At 59.7% G+C, this 16,576-nt stretch overlaps 2 protein-coding genes across 3 annotated transcripts in view; one reads left to right on the plus strand and one right to left on the minus strand.

Moving 5' to 3' along the window:
• Positions 1-4,366: 4,366 nt before the first annotated feature.
• Positions 4,367-8,447, plus strand: LOC133349942 (microfibril-associated glycoprotein 3-like). The gene is made up of 2 exons (XM_061563835.1): positions 4,367-4,871; positions 6,876-8,447. The coding sequence occupies exons 1-2, from the start codon at positions 4,532-4,534 to the stop codon at positions 7,829-7,831; spliced, it is 1,296 nt and encodes a 431-aa protein (XP_061419819.1). The 5' UTR covers positions 4,367-4,531; the 3' UTR covers positions 7,832-8,447.
• Positions 8,448-8,526: 79 nt separating this feature from the next.
• The window catches only part of LOC133349941 (LIM and calponin homology domains-containing protein 1-like), a 51,117-nt gene continuing 43,067 nt past the window's right edge, over positions 8,527-16,576 (minus strand). For both annotated transcript variants that reach the window (XM_061563834.1, XM_061563833.1), the window contains 12 exons: positions 16,465-16,548; positions 15,857-15,929; positions 15,489-15,563; positions 15,011-15,048; positions 13,791-14,464; positions 13,061-13,125; positions 12,085-12,276; positions 10,770-11,172; positions 10,392-10,463; positions 10,079-10,187; positions 9,796-9,898; positions 8,527-9,101 (listed from right to left, as the gene is read on the minus strand). In XM_061563834.1, the coding sequence (XP_061419818.1) occupies positions 9,079-9,101; positions 9,796-9,898; positions 10,079-10,187; positions 10,392-10,463; positions 10,770-11,172; positions 12,085-12,276; positions 13,061-13,125; positions 13,791-14,464; positions 15,011-15,048; positions 15,489-15,563; positions 15,857-15,929; positions 16,465-16,548 (1,911 nt within the window). In that variant the 3' untranslated portion in view covers positions 8,527-9,078. The remainder of the gene's footprint in view (positions 9,102-9,795; positions 9,899-10,078; positions 10,188-10,391; positions 10,464-10,769; positions 11,173-12,084; positions 12,277-13,060; positions 13,126-13,790; positions 14,465-15,010; positions 15,049-15,488; positions 15,564-15,856; positions 15,930-16,464; positions 16,549-16,576) is intronic.

A 16,576-nucleotide genomic window follows, 5' to 3' on the forward strand; every position in this document is an offset into this window, starting at 1 on the left:
ACGCCGAACGCGTGTTTCTCATTGAAGGTCGCACACACGGACTGACGCGTTCAGTCGCGTGTTCATCGTTGCGTGTGCACTACTGAAAACACTTTGAGACCCCCAGGACATGCGTGCCACATCTGTTAATTGTGATATTATGTAAGTCAACAGCCGATGATGCACGTGGGATCAGAGAGACACAGGCACACAGCTCTCAAGCCCACGCGGTTTAACCCCGTAATCTTGTGCAGGGAAATCAGAGTTTTCAGGGTCCATACGGCGGACAGCCGTTTCAATGCGGGCAAAAATCATTCTACTTGTTTGTGTTTCTGCCTTGCGATGGGACTTTGTATGATGAACGTTGAGATGTATAAGGTCTGAATTGGTCTGTGATAAGGGGCCGTCCATGAATGACGTCACGCGATTTTGGACGATGTTTTAGCCCCCCCCCCTTCATCATACGGCGTCACAAAAAGTCAGACCCCCCTCCCTCAAAAATGACGTCACAAAGCTCTGCACCCCCCCCCAAATAAAACATGCTTCAAATCGCTTTAAACTATTGTCATCGTAGTGCGTATTTAATGTGGCGCTGCACTCTGATGTCTCTGATGTTGTAGGAGAAAACATTTATTAAAAAGTATATTTAATTAAGTAGAAAGTGTTGTCTATATTTATTTAAAGTTGCGCATTTTGATGTGACGTCACATTTCTCAAACCCCCCCCCCCTCGTCACACATCGTCACAAATGTCTGCCCCCCCCCCCCCCCCCAGGTGCGTGACGTAATTTATGGACGGCCCCACAGTGCTTGGAATTGCACCGAGAGACAGAGGACAACCGCGGAGAGAACTCACGCAGCGAGAGAGGCGAGGCGGGGGCTGCGGTCAGCAGGGATGGCGATGGGCCGGCGGTCGAGACGAACAGCGGAGTGGCAGCCAAAGGCAGAGGACACAGACCCCTCCCCACCCCCCAACAACAACTAGGACGTCTCCCGCGGAGATGGAGCAACGAAACGAGCTTGTGCTGCAGATGCTGCGCCGGATCGTTGCACGGCGAGAGCGGGAGAGCCTTTGCGGGCAGCTGTGGAGCGCGCGCCCATCCAGCAGTGGAGAGAGCACGTGGAGGGGTGGGTGGGGGTGGTGGCACAGTAGGGGGCACAGGTGGTGCATCAGCCAGTCATCTCATTCATCTCAGTCAGTGGGTGGGGGTGGTGGCACAGTAGTGGGGGGCACAGGTGGTGCATCAGCCAGTCATCTCATTCATCTCAGTCAGTGGGTAGGGGTGGTGGCACAGTAGGGGGCACAGGTGGTGCATCAGCCAGTCATCTCAGTCATCTCAGTCAGTGGGTGGGGGTGGTGGCACAGTAGTGGGGGCACAGGTGGTGCATCAGCCAGTCATCTCAGTCATCTCAGTCAGTGAGTGGGGGTGGTGGCACAGTAGTGGGGGGCACAGGTGGTGCATCAGCCAGTCATCTCATTCATCTCAGTCAGTGGGCAGGGGTGGTGGCACAGTAGGGGGCACAGGTGGTGCATCAGCCAGTCATCTCATTCATCTCAGTCAGTGGGTAGGGGTGGTGGCACAGTAGGGGGCACAGGTGGTGCATCAGCCAGTCATCTCGGCCATCTCAGTCAGTGGGTGGGGGTGGTGGCACAGTAGGGGGCACAGGTGGTGCATCAGCCTGTAGTCATCTCAGCCATCTCAGTCAGTGGGTGGGGGTGGTGGCACAGTAGGGGGGGGCACAGGTGGTGCATCAGCCAGCAGTCATCTCAGCCATCTCAGTCAGTGGGTGGGGGTGGTGGCACAGTAGGGGGCACAGGTGGTGCATCAGCCAGTCATCTCATTCATCTCAGTCAGTGGGTGGGGGTGGTGGCACAGTAGGGGGCACAGGTGGTGCATCAGCCAGTCATCTCATTCATCTCAGTCAGTGGGTGGGGGTGGTGGCACAGTAGGGGGCACAGGTGGTGCATCAGCCTGCAGTCATCTTAGCCATCTCAGTCAGTGGGTGGGGGTGGTGGCACAGTAGTGGGGGGCACAGGTGGTGCATCAGCCAGTCATCTCAGCCATCTCAGTCAGTGGGTGGGAGTGGTGGCACAGTAGTCGGGGGGGGGGGGGCACAGGTGGTGCATCAGCCAGTCATCTCATTCATCTCAGTCAGTGGGTGGGGGTGGTGGCACAGTAGTGGGGGGCACAGGTGGTGCGTCAGCCAGTCATCTCAGCCATCTCAGTCAGTGGGTGGGAGTGGTGGCACAGTAGTCGGGGGGGGGCACAGGTGGTGAATCAGCCAGTCATCTCATTCATCTCAGTCAGTGGGTGGGGGTGGTGGCACAGTAGTGGGGGGCACAGGTGGTGCATCAGCCAGTCATCTCAGCCATCTCAGTCAGTGGGTGGGAGTGGTGGCACAGTAGTCGGGGGGGGCACAGGTGGTGCATCAGCCAGTCATCTCATTCATCTCAGTCAGTGGGTGGGGGTGGTGGCACAGTAGTGGGGGGCACAGGTGGTGCATCAGCCAGTCATCTCAGCCATCTCAGTCAGTGGGTGGGAGTGGTGGCACAGTAGTCGGGGGGGGGCACAGGTGGTGCATCAGCCAGTCATCTCAGTCATCTCAGTCAGTGGGTGGGGGTGGTGGCACAGTAGTGGGGGCACAGGTGGTGCATCAGCCAGTCATCTCAGTCATCTCAGTCAGTGGGTAGGGGTGGTGGCACAGTAGGGGGCACAGGTGGTGCATCAGCCAGTCATCTTGGCCATCTCAGTCAGTGGGTGGGGGTGGTGGCACAGTAGGGGGCACAGGTGGTGCATCAGCCTGTAGTCATCTCAGCCATCTCAGTCAGTGGGTGGGGGTGGTGGCACAGTAGGGGGGGGCACAGGTGGTGCATCAGCCAGCAGTCATCTCAGCCATCTCAGTCAGTGGGTGGGGGTGGTGGCACAGTAGGGGGCACAGGTGGTGCATCAGCCAGTCATCTCATTCATCTCAGTCAGTGGGTGGGGGTGGTGGCACAGTAGGGGGCACAGGTGGTGCATCAGCCAGTCATCTCGGCCATCTCAGTCAGTGGGTGGGGGTGGTGGCACAGTAGGGGGCACAGGTGGTGCATCAGCCTGTAGTCATCTCAGCCATCTCAGTCAGTGGGTGGGGGTGGTGGCACAGTAGGGGGGGCACAGGTGGTGCATCAGCCAGCAGTCATCTCAGCCATCTCAGTCAGTGGGTGGGGGTGGTGGCACAGTAGGGGGCACAGGTGGTGCATCAGCCAGTCATCTCATTCATCTCAGTCAGTGGGTGGGGGTGGTGGCACAGTAGGGGGGTGGGCACAGGTGGTGCATCAGCCAGTCATCTCATTCATCTCAGTCAGTGGGTGGGGGTGGTGGCACAGTAGTGGGGGGCACAGGTGGTGCATCAGCCAGTCATCTCAGCCATCTCAGTCAGTGGGTGGGAGTGGTGGCACAGTAGTCGGGGGGGGGGGGGCACAGGTGGTGCATCAGCCAGTCATCTCATTCATCTCAGTCAGTGGGTGGGGGTGGTGGCACAGTAGTGGGGGGCACAGGTGGTGCATCAGCCAGTCATCTCAGCCATCTCAGTCAGTGGGTGGGAGTGGTGGCACAGTAGTCGGGGGGGGGGGGGCACAGGTGGTGCATCAGCCAGTCATCTCATTCATCTCAGTCAGTGGGTGGGGGTGGTGGCACAGTAGTGGGGGGCACAGGTGGTGCATCAGCCAGTCATCTCAGCCATCTCAGTCAGTGGGTGGGAGTGGTGGCACAGTAGTCGGGGGGGGGGGGCACAGGTGGTGCATCAGCCAGTCATCTCAGCCATCTCAGTCAGTGGGTGGGGGTGGTGGCACAGTAGTGGGGGGCACAGGTGGTGCATCAGCCAGCCATCTCATTCATCTCAGTCAGTGGGTGGGGTGGTGGCACAGTAGTGGGGGGCACAGGTGGTGCATCAGCCAGTCATCTCAGCCATCTCAGTCAGTGGGTGGGAGTGGTGGCACAGTAGTAGGGGGCACAGGTGGTGCATCAGCCAGTCATCTCAGCCATCTCAGTCAGTGGGTAGGGGTGGTGGCACAGTAGGGGGCACAGGTGGTGCATCAGCCAGTCATCTCATTCATCTCAGTCAGTGGGTGGGGGTGGTGGCACAGTAGGGGGCACAGGTGGTGCATCAGCCAGCAGTCATCTCAGCCATCTCAGTCATTCGACCCGTGGCACCTGCTGGCTCTGCCCCGTGACCTCCTGCCAGCGGGCGTTCGACACTTCACGTGGCCTCAACGTGCACCTAGCCTGGCACAAGCGTCGTGGTGACGTCACGGTTGTTGTTGGGGGGTGGTGGGGGGGCCAGGTTAATCTGACAGCCGCACCACGTGTCGCGAGTCCCACGGCGGAGGTCACGTGGCTCGCGCGGACCAATCGCACGTCGCCGCTGTCTGTCCGAGAACGGAGGTCGCGGCTCCGCTCTCGGCTCTCTCCCCGTTCTCTCTCCGCTCTCTCCGCTCGCCCATGGCCACCTCCTAGACGCTCTTCAGTCGCTGCCCGTTGCCGTAGAATCGCCGCGCGACAACCCCGATCGCGATGTCGATGTCGGTCGCTCTCCGCCTTCTCCTCGCCTGCGGCCTGGTCGCCGTATCCGCAGCCTCGACCTCGCCTAGTCCTCCTACCGCTCCGGGGAGCGCGGGGCCCGCCGACGCGGGGACCCCCTCGACCCCGGCCTTGGGCCCGACCGCGATCCCCTCGTCGCCGGGGCTGAACGCGAGCGGCGGCGGCTCCCGGCCTCAGGCCGCGGCTCCGCCAGAGCACCTGGCGGCGCTGGAGGGGGACAGCGCCCTGCTACACTGCAACGTGAGCGGCAGCCCCGAGCCGAGCGTCGCCTGGATCTCGCCCCGCGGCGTCTCCGCGCTGCAGCCGGGATCCGGTAAGGGACTGCGGCCTCCGACACCGCCTCTGCTGCTGAGCTGCAGCTGCGCCACTGGCTATGGCTGATCCAGCAGCAGCAGCAGCCGTAGTACACGCAGTAGCAATGGGAGCGACACCGTTAGCAGCAGCAGCAGTAAACAACACCAATGGTTTCAGCGGTGATAGTCGCCGTGCCAGTAATGTATTTGGCAGTAGTGCCCGCACCAGCAGTAGTAGCTGCAGCAGTAGCAGCGGTAATATAACAGCAGCAGTAGCAGCACCAGCAGTAGTAGCTGCAGCTGTACCACTAGCAGCAGTAGTAGCTGCAACAGTAGCAGCGGTAATATAACAGCAGCAATAACAGCGCCAATAACAGCACCAGCAGCAATATCGGCAGTAGTAGCTGCAGCTGTACCACTAGCAGCAGTAGAAGCAGCAGTAGTAGCTGCAGCAGTAGTAGCTGCAGCAGTAGTAGCTGCAGCACTAGCAGCAGTAGTACTAGCAGCTGTACCACTAGCAGCAGTAGAAGCAGCAGTAATAGCAGCAGCAGTCGTAACACCGTCAGCAGTAACCGCACCACCAGCAAAACTTGCTGCACTAGCAGCTGTCGTCAAAGCAGCAGCACTGTCAGCCGTTGTAACACAAGCTGTGGCAGCAGTACATATCTGATCCAGCAGCAGGAGGAGGGCTAGCTGTATCAGCATAGGTAACAGCACCAGCAGCTGTAGCAGTAGTAGCTGCACTAGCAACAACAGCCCTTTGTCGGGAGAGAGCTTTGTTAACTCACTGCTGGACTTCCCTCTTCTGCACACAACGGAGTCCTGCAACATCCTCTATACAGCTCGCTACTCGCAGGACCAGCAACAAGCAGCACACGTAGACAGATTAGCAACAGTAGCAGCAGCAGCAGCAGCTATCAGACGAGTGATAATTGATACTTTATTTGTGCTTTGAAGAAGGGTGGTTGCCCGAAACGGCGCCTCTTATTTTAGTGACAAATGTGTTGGGTTTCGTTATTTGTGCACCACCGCCAACGCCGCAGCATCACCAAACGCTTTAATGACTAGAGCAGGCATCAGTCGCATCCGCCGTGGCTTGCGTCTGGCCGGGGGGGTGTGGGTGAGTAGATGAGGCCGAAGTCGGCGTCTCGTTCTGCCCCACATGGACCCTGGGAGGAGTCTCCGCACCGGCTCCTGGTTCCTCCGATGTGAGGGCGAGGCGACGCTCGCCCCCGCGGGAGTTGTGGCCACGTACGTGACCTTGGGCAAGAGCCCCGACTCTGCCTCCTGGTGGAGGCTGCGGCGGTGGTGGCGAGGTCTCTCTGGCGAATGTGAGAGTGGGTCCGCCGGTGTCTCGCCGGGGTCTCCCACACGCGGAAGCCGCAGATCACGCGACTCCATTTGTGTACGAATAATAAAATGGCGTGGCTGCTGTGCGCGCTCTTATGTTTGTGTTGAATTCGCGTACCTTATTCGCAAACCAATTCCCACTTGTGCTTCTTTTCGCTTGCACTACGAGGCGGTGATGCTAAGTTTGTTTTAGTGTGGGTTACCGTGTTTAGGCTTCGGGTTGAGGGTTGCAGTTATGGGTTAAGATTGTGAGGTTTGGATGAGGGAGAGCTTATCAAAGATCAATTTGTTATCCTCGAATTTGTGGGGGTAGTAAACGTGGTCGTGTGGAAACACGATGCAAGTACAGTATCTAAACACGCCAATTAATACATCCTTGAAAAAAGGGTCTTTAGACTTGGTGACGTTTTCTATGATATGACAAAAATGGAGATATGTCACCTGTGTGGCCTGTTGGTTTTCTATTCATGCCCTTACCTCAATAAACAAACATCACTCTGAACAAGTTTTATTAAACCCAATCAGTCTTGAGCACCACCCTCCTCCAGGTTTGGTAGCGGGCGATCTGACGTAGCTACGTCAGTCTCAGCGACCGACGAGTGCAGCGAAATTTAAAGTCGACCCTACCCCCTGCTCCTCCCCTTCCTTCCCCCATCCGCACCCCGCCCCCCCAGGCCGCTGGCAGGTGGAGGCCACGGGCGACCTGAACATCAGCCACGTGCGCATTGAGGACAAAGGCCGCTACACCTGCATGGCCACCAACGAGCATGGCAGCGCCAACTTCACGGTGACGCTGCGCGTGGTGTACGTGAGCGGAGACCTCGGCATCTACTACGTGCTCGTGTGCCTCATCGCCTTCACCATCATCATGATCCTCAACGTGACGCGCCTCTGCATGATGAGCAGCCACCTGAAGAAGACGGAGAAGGCCATCAACGAGTTCTTCCGCACGGAGGGCGCCGAGCGCCTCCAGAAGGCCTTCGAGATTGCCAAGCGCATCCCCATCATCACCGGCGCCAAGACGCTCGAGCTCGCCAAGGTGACGCAGTTCAAGACGCTCGAGTTTGCGCGCTACGTCGAGGAGCTGGCGCGCAGCGTGCCGCTCCCGCCGCTCATCACCAACTGTCGCAACATCGTCGAAGAGCTGGTGGAGGCCGTCTGGGTCGAGGGGGCGGCGCCGGTGTCTACCGAAGACGACGACGACGACGACGAGGTTGAGGGGGCTACCGGCGGAGCCAGCGGCGCCGGCGGCTGCGTCTACACCATCCCGCCGCACGGCGACCGCGACTCGGCAACCTGCGACTCGGATGATGCCGCGTCGCTGCCGGGGCGCCGTCACATCGCCATCCAGGTCGCCGTGCACGAGCACAAGCCGGACGGCGGCGCTGCTGCTGCTGCTGCTGATTCGTCGACCCAGCAGCAGCAGCAACCGCCGCCGCCGCCTGCAAGTGCCGGTAATGCTGCCGTTACTACTGCTGCTGCTGCCGCTTCCTCCTCTCCGCCCGTGTCGGCGTCGGCATCGGCCCAGCACAGCCGCAATGGCAGCTCCATGTCGGGCGCCAGCGTGAAGGACGGCGAGGTGGCGCTCGCGCCGGCCGCCTCGTGCGTGTGCTACGAAAGCCACGTGTGAGGTGGCTCCGCCTGGGTTTTGGGCGCCCCCTGGAGGGGATTGGGCATGCGAGAGGGGTATTTTGGACAGAGGAGCGGGGGTCTCGGACCCCCGAGGAGAGGAGTCTTGCACGCAGAGGGGGATTGATGTTGGGATGAGTGGCTCTGTTGTCTCCCACGAGGGGTTCAAAAGCTTCTTCCAAAACAACCACACCTTTTGTACAGTGCTTAGCGTAGTCCCTGTGGAGTGTCACGTTACGCGTAGGCTGGGTGTGGTGAGATAAACTTATTTTCTCTGCATGGCTAAATCCTAAAAAAAGTTTTTTCCCCCAGCGCTTCTTGGTGCTTTACCCACAGCGTCCATGAATTAACACAGAGTGGGCCGTGATGGGTTCTGGCTGGCGTTATGACAACCTTGCCCACACAGGCATATCCCTGTGACACACCAGATGATTGTTAAACTACAGGCTGTGGAGCAGGTGATGTCGCTGTGCCCACGATTGTTCTCAGCAATCGCTGCTCAGTCACGAACCCCGGTTAACCCACTTGTGGGCTAATGTAGATACGGTGGTTTGTCTTGATTATGTCGCTCGTACTATGAGATAAAAATATTTTAAATAAACGTTTGGAAGAGATTAGTTTGGTGTGCTGTGTGTGTGTTTCAGCAGAGCTGTTATCAATGATTACATGTAAAGGAATATGCATTTCATGTTCTGTGCAAAAAACAACCTTTATTTTAAAGTGAAGCAGGGTCCACAAGCCAACCCAAGCCGGCACGGCTGCGGAGACAATCTTTAAGGCACGGCGGTTACATTGTGTGTGTGTGTGTGCGTGTCATGTGTGTGTGTGTACAGTACATGTTTGTCCGCGAGACTAAATATTTAAACACACTGGCCAAATGCGAACAAAACCAAAAAAAAAGAAATACCCCGGTGCATAACGTGTTCACCCTCCACCCAAGGCGACGACGCTCGCCCCCTTTCGCCCTCTCCCGACCGAGGGAGACGTACGGAGAGGACCATGAGCAGGAGCCACCTGCACTGGCCTGAACTCAAACCCGGACCCTCGCCCCTCCCGCACCGCGCGGACGAATCACGTTACACGTCGAGTCACGTAAAGCGGATCGCGCGCCGCTGACGAGTGGCCCTGGCCCCTCGGCGCGCTTGGCACGTCGCGGATTCAGAATGGCCGCCACCACGTTCGACGAGGGTGAGGGGGTGGGGCCAACGGGGTCACGTGGCGTTGATGCGTCGGACTCTTCCATGGACTCTACGCTTGCGGCTGAAGTCCATCTGAGAGACAAGGTGTTGACATGGGGAGATAACAAAAAAGTCCAATGTTTATACAACACAACAAGAAATGAAAGACCCCCCGGTTTAGCCTTTAACAGACTAGGGCCAAGTCCTGTTAGCGAGTAGCACCTATGAAGGTCAGTAAAAGCACAATAGGGGTGGGTGGCCAACACCACACCCTTCCGCCTTTGTCTCCCCAGTGCAGATTAAATTAGTACCTGGGTTCTCATTTAAGGCCGAGTCGATCTAGAGGATGCCCAGGACCAGTTCAATATTCGCCACTCGGTTGGGTTTGTAGCGCGAAACACCGGCGGTGACGTCACCACAGCGCTTGTACCAGGCTAGGTGCACTTTGAAGCTACGTGAAGTGTGGAAGGCTTGCTGACAGGAGGATCACGGGGCAGACCCAGCAGGTGCTAGGGGCTAACTGCGCGAGCTGGACAGAGATCAGCGGTGCGCAGCTGGAGGTGCTGGGTGCAGCTGGAGGAGCGCAGCTGGAGGTGCTGGGTGCAGCTGGAGGTGCTGGGTGCAGCTGGAGGTGCTGGGTGCAGCTGGAGGTGCTGGGTGCAGCTGGAGGTGCTGGGTGCAGCTGGAGGTGCTGGGTGCAGCTGGAGGTGCTGGGTGCAGCTGGAGGTGCTGGGTGCAGCTGGAGGTGCTGGGTGCAGCTGGAGGTGCTGGGTGCAACGGCACTCACTGTCGGCACGCGTGAAGCACTCGTGGCAGTGGAGGCGTCCGGAGCGGAGTCTCACGTCGACCCCGGAGCCCATGGTGGTCAAACCACCTCCGCACACCCCGCACTGACGCGCACGCGCGCACGCACACACACAGGGTGGGTGAGTATAGGCAGCTGCATTGGTGTAAACAGTGAAAGTGCCTTAGTGTGCATGCGTGTGCGTTAGTGTAAGCGTGTATGAGTGGACGCGTGTGTATATCCGAGTGCGTGGCTCCATCATCAGCTGCTCCCCGGTTGGACCCACCTTGAAGCACTCGAGGTGGAAGTAGACGTTGAGGGACTCGATGAACATGGCCGCCCCCTTGCCCACCGAGCTCTGGCAGCCCCAGCACTGCTTCTTGCTGCTCGCCGGCCTGAGCAGGCGGCACACGAGACGCATCACACCGGGGCGGCGACCGACACGCGAACCGGCGCGGTAACGCGGCGGTGCACGGCACGTCGCTGCCGTGAGCGCAGACCGACGCGTCTTGTCGGCACACGGTACACCAGACCCCCCTGCCAACTCCCTGCCAACTCTCAACCCCCCCCCCACTCCCGTCCTGCCCACCCCCTGTTACCTGTCAGGTGCGGGCTCCGGCGACACCGGAGATGAACGGTTCCATGAGCCCGGGCCGTCCGTCATGTCCGTGCTATAGCAGCAACAACAGCACAGGCAAACACAAAGAAAAAGATAAAGATCCCCCAGATAGCATTGTTGGAGCTTGTGCTATTGGCGACGACCTCAGAAGGCCAGCAGAGGGTGGGGGAGCATCACGCCCAGTCCCCTTTGTCTCTCTGTCCCCCCCCCCCTTGTCTCCTGAGTCACCGCGCACAACTCATTTCCCTTTGTCTCCCTGTGCCTCCTTGCATCTTCCCATTGTGTCTATCCCCGACCTTCGACCCCCGACCCTCGACCCCCGACCCTCGACCCCCGACCGGTTGGTTGCGCCACTCACGGCCGCAGTCCCATGTCGTCGCACTGCCGGCGCACGTGGCTCAGCTCGCTGGCGATGGCGCTCGCGCGATCGTGCTCCATCTCGCCCATCGCCAGCGAGTGCCGGATCCAGCTGCGGTCGCCGCCCAGCGTCGACGAGCGCTTGGTGCGGAACTCGACCCCCGAGCTCCTCTTCCACTCGTCGTCGGCGCGGCGGGGGGCCGGCACCGCCGCCCCCGCCGACCCCCCAACCGCGGCGCCGGCGCCGGGCTTGCCGCGGTTGCGGATCCAGCTGGCGTCCGACGTCACCACGGCCGGCTTCTTGAGCTCCTGCAGAATGCGCTGGCGCTCCTTCTCCGCCTGCGAGGCGGTGCGCGCCTCCTCCCGCGCCAGCGCCGGCTCCTTGAAGCCGAGGCTTCCTCGCGCTGCGCACGGACAACGCAAACGCATTCGGAGACACACACACACACACGCGCGCAAGACGCACAGATTCACGCAACAATAACAGCCACCATTCGCCACAACTTCAAAACCGCCGTTCGCCACTACGTGGTGATGTCATCACGGCGCTTGTGCCAGGCTATGTGCACGTTAAGGCCGCGTGAAGTGTCGAACGCCGGCTGGCAGGTCACGGGACAGACCCAAGCGCCATGGGTCAACTGACTGAGATAACTGAGATAACTGGCCGATGCACCACCTGTGCCCCCTACTGTGCCAACTTTCTGTGTTTTAGCCACTTGGCGCTTCGCTCGTTGTTGTGAGCGTCGCTCCTCCGCCCTCCGTTGTTGCTGAAAGGCGACTGCCTCCAACTGCCCAGCAGCAGCAGCAGCAGCTTTCACTAGCCTCCTCTACAGAGTCCGATTTTAACACCGCTGGTACCAGTTTTCGGCAAGTCCACTCAGCTCCACGTCCTCCTGTACCACATCACTCCATCTCTTCTCTAGCCCGTGCCGCTCCTGTTTAGCCCCCTCGATCCGGCTGAACAAAAACTGTTTAGGCATGCGGTGGCTGGGCATGCGTGCTAAATGACATTCACCACAAACACACTGGCACACACGCAACAACAACCGCCATTCACCACTAGGTGGCAGTCATGTCACAACAGTGCTTGTGCCCGGCTACGTGCACTTTGCGGCCACGTGAAGTAGCGAAGGTTCGCCGATAGGATATCACGGGACAGAGACCCAGGTGCCAAGGGGTTGACCGACTGAGATGACTGCAGATGCACCGGCTACACACGCACTCGCGCACCGCCGCCACGCCACGCAAGCAAGGTGCCGGCCTCGGCGGGCGATAGGCGGCCGCGGGGGGCGTGGGTGGAGGGGGGCGGCACTCGCCTCGCGCCGCCGGGTTGGGGTATTTCATCTGCTGCACGATCTGCCTCCTCTCCTCGTCCAGGACGGCCGGGTCGGGCGGCGCTGTCGCCGGCCCGGGCCTCGCCCCCGAGGGCGCCAGCGCAGACAGCCTCTGGGTGTTCGCTTCCTCCAGCAGCTTCTGCGCCATGTTCCCCGTGGCGCGCTGCACACTCACTGGGGACGCACGCGGCCACGCGGCCACGTCACCGGGGGGCGCACGGACGGAGGATGATGCAGGGCAGTGGCTCTCAACAACATTTTTTGGCTACTGTACCCCTTTTTGAATTTTGCCTGATACAACGTGGTTCTGAGAAATAAATGTATGAATAATGAACATCAATATTTTAATCAATTGTCCATTTTGTGCGGTATCTTGACAAGCCAATAACTGCAAGCAAATATGTTTTTTTAAATGGACGCTCTACATACGTGATGTAATCTGCTCGCGCTCCCTAGTTACTCTTGGAAACCACATTGCGCTAAATGAGTTTAGAAAGGTATTTTATATATGGATTATATTGGCAGATTCATACGTGATTATTCACCAATGACTGTCATGTATGATATCATTTCACATATTTATAAAGCACCTCCCTTATCCCCTGGGAAATTGCCACGGAACCTCTAGGGGTCCCGCGTACGCCCAGTTTAGAACCACTGATCTCGGGTGAGTGGTGGTGTAGTGGTGGTGGTGGTAGTGGTGGTGGTGGTAGTGGTGGTGGTGGTAGTAGTAGTGGTTGTGGTGGTGGTGGTGGTGGTGGTAGTGGTAGTGGTGGTGGTGGTAGTGCTGGTGGTGGTGGTGGTAGTAGTAGTGGTTATGGTGGTGGTGGTAGTGGTAGTGGTGGTAGTGGTGGTGGTGGTAGTGCTGGTGGTGGTGGTGGTGGTAGTAGTGGTGGTGGTGGTGCTGGTGAGGATATCGGATGAGTCGCGACGATGCGGTGAGGGGACGTCAACATACCGGGCTTGTGCTGGGGCCCTGCGTCGCTCTCCGTGTGGACCCGCGTCCACGCGCGTGCCGAGCCCCTGACGGACACAAAGACACGACCATCAACCACCGCCGTCATCATCCACCTTCGTCCATCGCTAAAATCTCGACTCGTTACGCAGTGCTGCCACACAGGGTCCGCTCGTTCTCCGAGAGAGAGAGGGGGGACGACTCGGAGGCGCCAGGAGGAGGAACCGCAGACGAGCAGGGGGGGAAGCCGGCAGCAGCCACGCGGTGAGTCGGCACAAAGTTTATGCCCAAGCTCTGCGGTCCCCTGTGTATTAAGGTGTTAGCAGAATCCGGAGCACCCCGAAAACACTTACGCGTGCCAGGAAACACTCCACACGTGGCGAGGCAAATGGAACAGGCGGAGTCCCCACATTTCAGTCATTCAAATTTGCTCATTTAACACTCAAATCCGTCAAATCCGGTTCAACGCGATGGGCGTTTTTTCTGGTGACCGGCCTGAAGCCCAGCATTGCTCTCGAGAGAACCCGGATTCATCGTGGGCGCCTGAAACAACCCGGACGGGAACGCCAGGACGGCGGCAGTGCCGGCTCGGCGCTCCGGGGGGGGCCTCCTCGGCCACTGCGCTTCGTGTGGAGCGGCAGGAAGCGGCGCCTCCGAGTGCCGCCGAGCCGGCCAGTAACGCAACCCCCCCCCCCCCCCCCCCACGGTGGCGACACGGCGGTCGGCTCCTCACCTGGCGCCGGCGGTCGCCGCGACGGCGGCCTGCTCCTCCTGCCGTCGCCGCTCCTTCTCCACCACCTCCTTCCTCTTCCTCTCCTCCTCCTCCTCTCGTCTCTTCCTCGCCGCCGCCGCCTTCTCCTCCTCCCGCTTCCTGATTTCCTCCTCCTCGGCCGCCGCCGCCGCTCGTCTGCGCGCCTCCTCGATCGCTCGCTGGCGGCGTTGCTCCTGCTCCTGCTCCAGACGGAGCCGACCCTGCTCCATTTGGCGCTTCCTCAGCTCCTCCTCCTGCCGCCTTCGCTCCTCCTCCTCATTTACCTGCTGCTGCCTGCGTGCTTCCTCCTCCTGCCTACGCTCCTCATCATCATCATCATCCTCCTCCTCCTCCTCTTCCTCCTGCCTGTGCTCCTCCTCCCCCTGCCACCCGCGCTCCTCCTGTTCTCTCTTCTGCCTGTGCTCCTCCTGCTCTCTCTTCTGCCTGTGCGCCTCCTCCTCCCGCTTGCGCTCCTCCTCCTCCCACTTGCGCTCCTCCTGTTCTCTCTTCTGCCTGTGCTCCTCCTCCTCCCGCTTGCGCTCCTCCTCCCGCTTGCGCTCGGTCTCCATGGCAGCCAGCCTCAGATCCTCGGGGTTCGGCTCAATGGTGCGGGCGCGCGGGGCGGGGACGGGCGGCGTCTGGCTCCACAGTGGGACCTTCGCACACACAGACAAAGGACCCCCCCCCCCTTGTAACCTTCACAGACTTTTGGGGCAAGTGCTGTTCGTGGGCACCTATTAAGGGCACCACGGCACACGAGGGAGGTGTGACCAGTGCCACGCCCCGTCACCTTTGTCTTCGCGGTGCTGATTGTTTGCACACCGCACCGAGGGACTTCGTTTAAGGTCAAGGAGGCCCAGTTCAGATCCATACGCCAGTGATGTTGGCCACGAGCGGGAATCGAACTTGGGTCGTTGGGTTTGTACCGAAATGCGCGAACCAATGCCGTGATGGCAGTCTGGCCGTCGCGTAGTCACGGCACGGAGAATCCCTTCGTAAATCTCAGAGTGGCGCGATCCTTAATGTTCTAGAACGGCCCGCCGAAGCGGATATCACAGAGCCACCTCCGAGCCTCCTTCTGCAAGCGACCTCTGGGAGTCCGTACACGGCAGAGGGCGGCGCTATCACACTCGCCCTGCCCTACGAGAGCAGTGCTCGTCGCACGAAGCGTCGATCCTGCGTCGTCGTCGCGCGCGACTCACCGGCTGCAGCGGCGGGGGCAGCTCCGCCGTGCTCTCCACTGCAAGAGACGACAAGAGGGCAGGGCGCGGTCGTTAGGGGTCGCGTCCGAGACACTGGGGCACGCTCGCGCAACGGGCGTCAAGCCAAGCGCGACGGCGCGGCGAGGGGTGAGCGGCGGCGCCAGCGATACAAATGGGGGAGCTGCAAAGCGTCGGGGGGCGGCCGCCGAGAGAGGAACACAGCCGGTGCGGCGGCGCCATCCAGCAGCGGAGCGTGCAGAATCATTAGCAGCAGCGGTTTCAGAGTTAATAGCACCATCAGCAGCAGCAGCACCAGCAGCAGCATCAGGCAATTCTTGTGCATTGCAGCAGTGGACAAATCTGCTGAGATTGCGAGGGATCCAGAGAGGTCAAAGGTGAGCAGAGGTTCCAGGCTGTGTGAAGGAGTTCAGCGTGGGGGTGTAGGGGGATGGTGTGGGGAAGAGGGGTGGGGGATCACCTGGGAGTCCGAAAAATTGGGAGCGTCTCATTTGGTTCTTGCGGCTAATGGACACCAAGTCGAGACTGGAGCCACCTGGGGGTGCAGGTGAGGGGACACACCTGAGAAGGCGGCCAGCGTGCGTGCCAGTCCATGTGTGTGTGTACGTGTACGCGTGGTGCATGCCAGCACGTACGCTGTGGGCACCTGTCTCTTGCCGAGCGACTCTTCCCACAGTGCCCGCGAATCAACGAGTGACAGAATGAATGGCGAATTCACGAAACAAATGTATTGTTTACAAAATGAATTCATGACCGAATGAACACATCACAGAATGTAGGAAATGAATTAATAGCAGAATTAATGAGATAATTAATCGCGGAACTCACCGTTGCTCTCCGCTTCTCCCTGCGGCTCTTTCCCCACACACGCATCGTCCCAGAGCGACGTGGAAACCGGGGCCTGCGGGAGTCGACACAGCAAGTCGTCACGTCGGCACGTCGGCACGCCACGGCTCATCATCACACAACATTGTCCCGGCATGTCCGACACCAAGCGTACAGCTTATACTCCGATTAAGTCAGATGACACAATCAGCGACGTTCAGCAAAATTAATGAGTGAGAGATTGAATGTCCCCACTCGCCACCACCCTTTCCACGACTCACTCATCACCACCCCAAACCAGCGAAACAGAAAGAGGCAGGGGCCTACATGAGGACTAGCAGGGCCCAAATAGGCAGAGAGCCAAGAGAAGAAGAGGAGGAGATGATGATGTGGGGCCTGATCAGGCAGGGGCGGGGACTAAGGAATAAGGGGGCGGGGCATGAAGAGGTGTGGGCGGGGCCTACAGCTGACGCTTAGAATCCCAACACGTGCAGCAAAGCGTGAGCGCCGCAGGGGCAGGCCAAGGCCGACTGGTCATGAAGTCACGAATGAATAGGACCGTGCTGCTTCCTCTCCACGCCCCCCCCCACGCCGCCACTGCGTGCCCTCACCTGAGGGGGGGGAGCGGCGGTGAACACGGCGTGGTGCGGCGTCTGCGCCACCTGCACCAGCGGCTCGATCTCCGCGGGAGGCGCCTGCGGGGAGACACACGGAGACACCGCG

Source organism: Lethenteron reissneri, chromosome 32 (assembly GCF_015708825.2).
Source record: "Lethenteron reissneri isolate LAM-NWPU_2019-01 chromosome 32, ASM1570882v1, whole genome shotgun sequence".
Lineage (NCBI taxonomy): Eukaryota > Metazoa > Chordata > Hyperoartia > Petromyzontiformes > Petromyzontidae > Lethenteron > Lethenteron reissneri.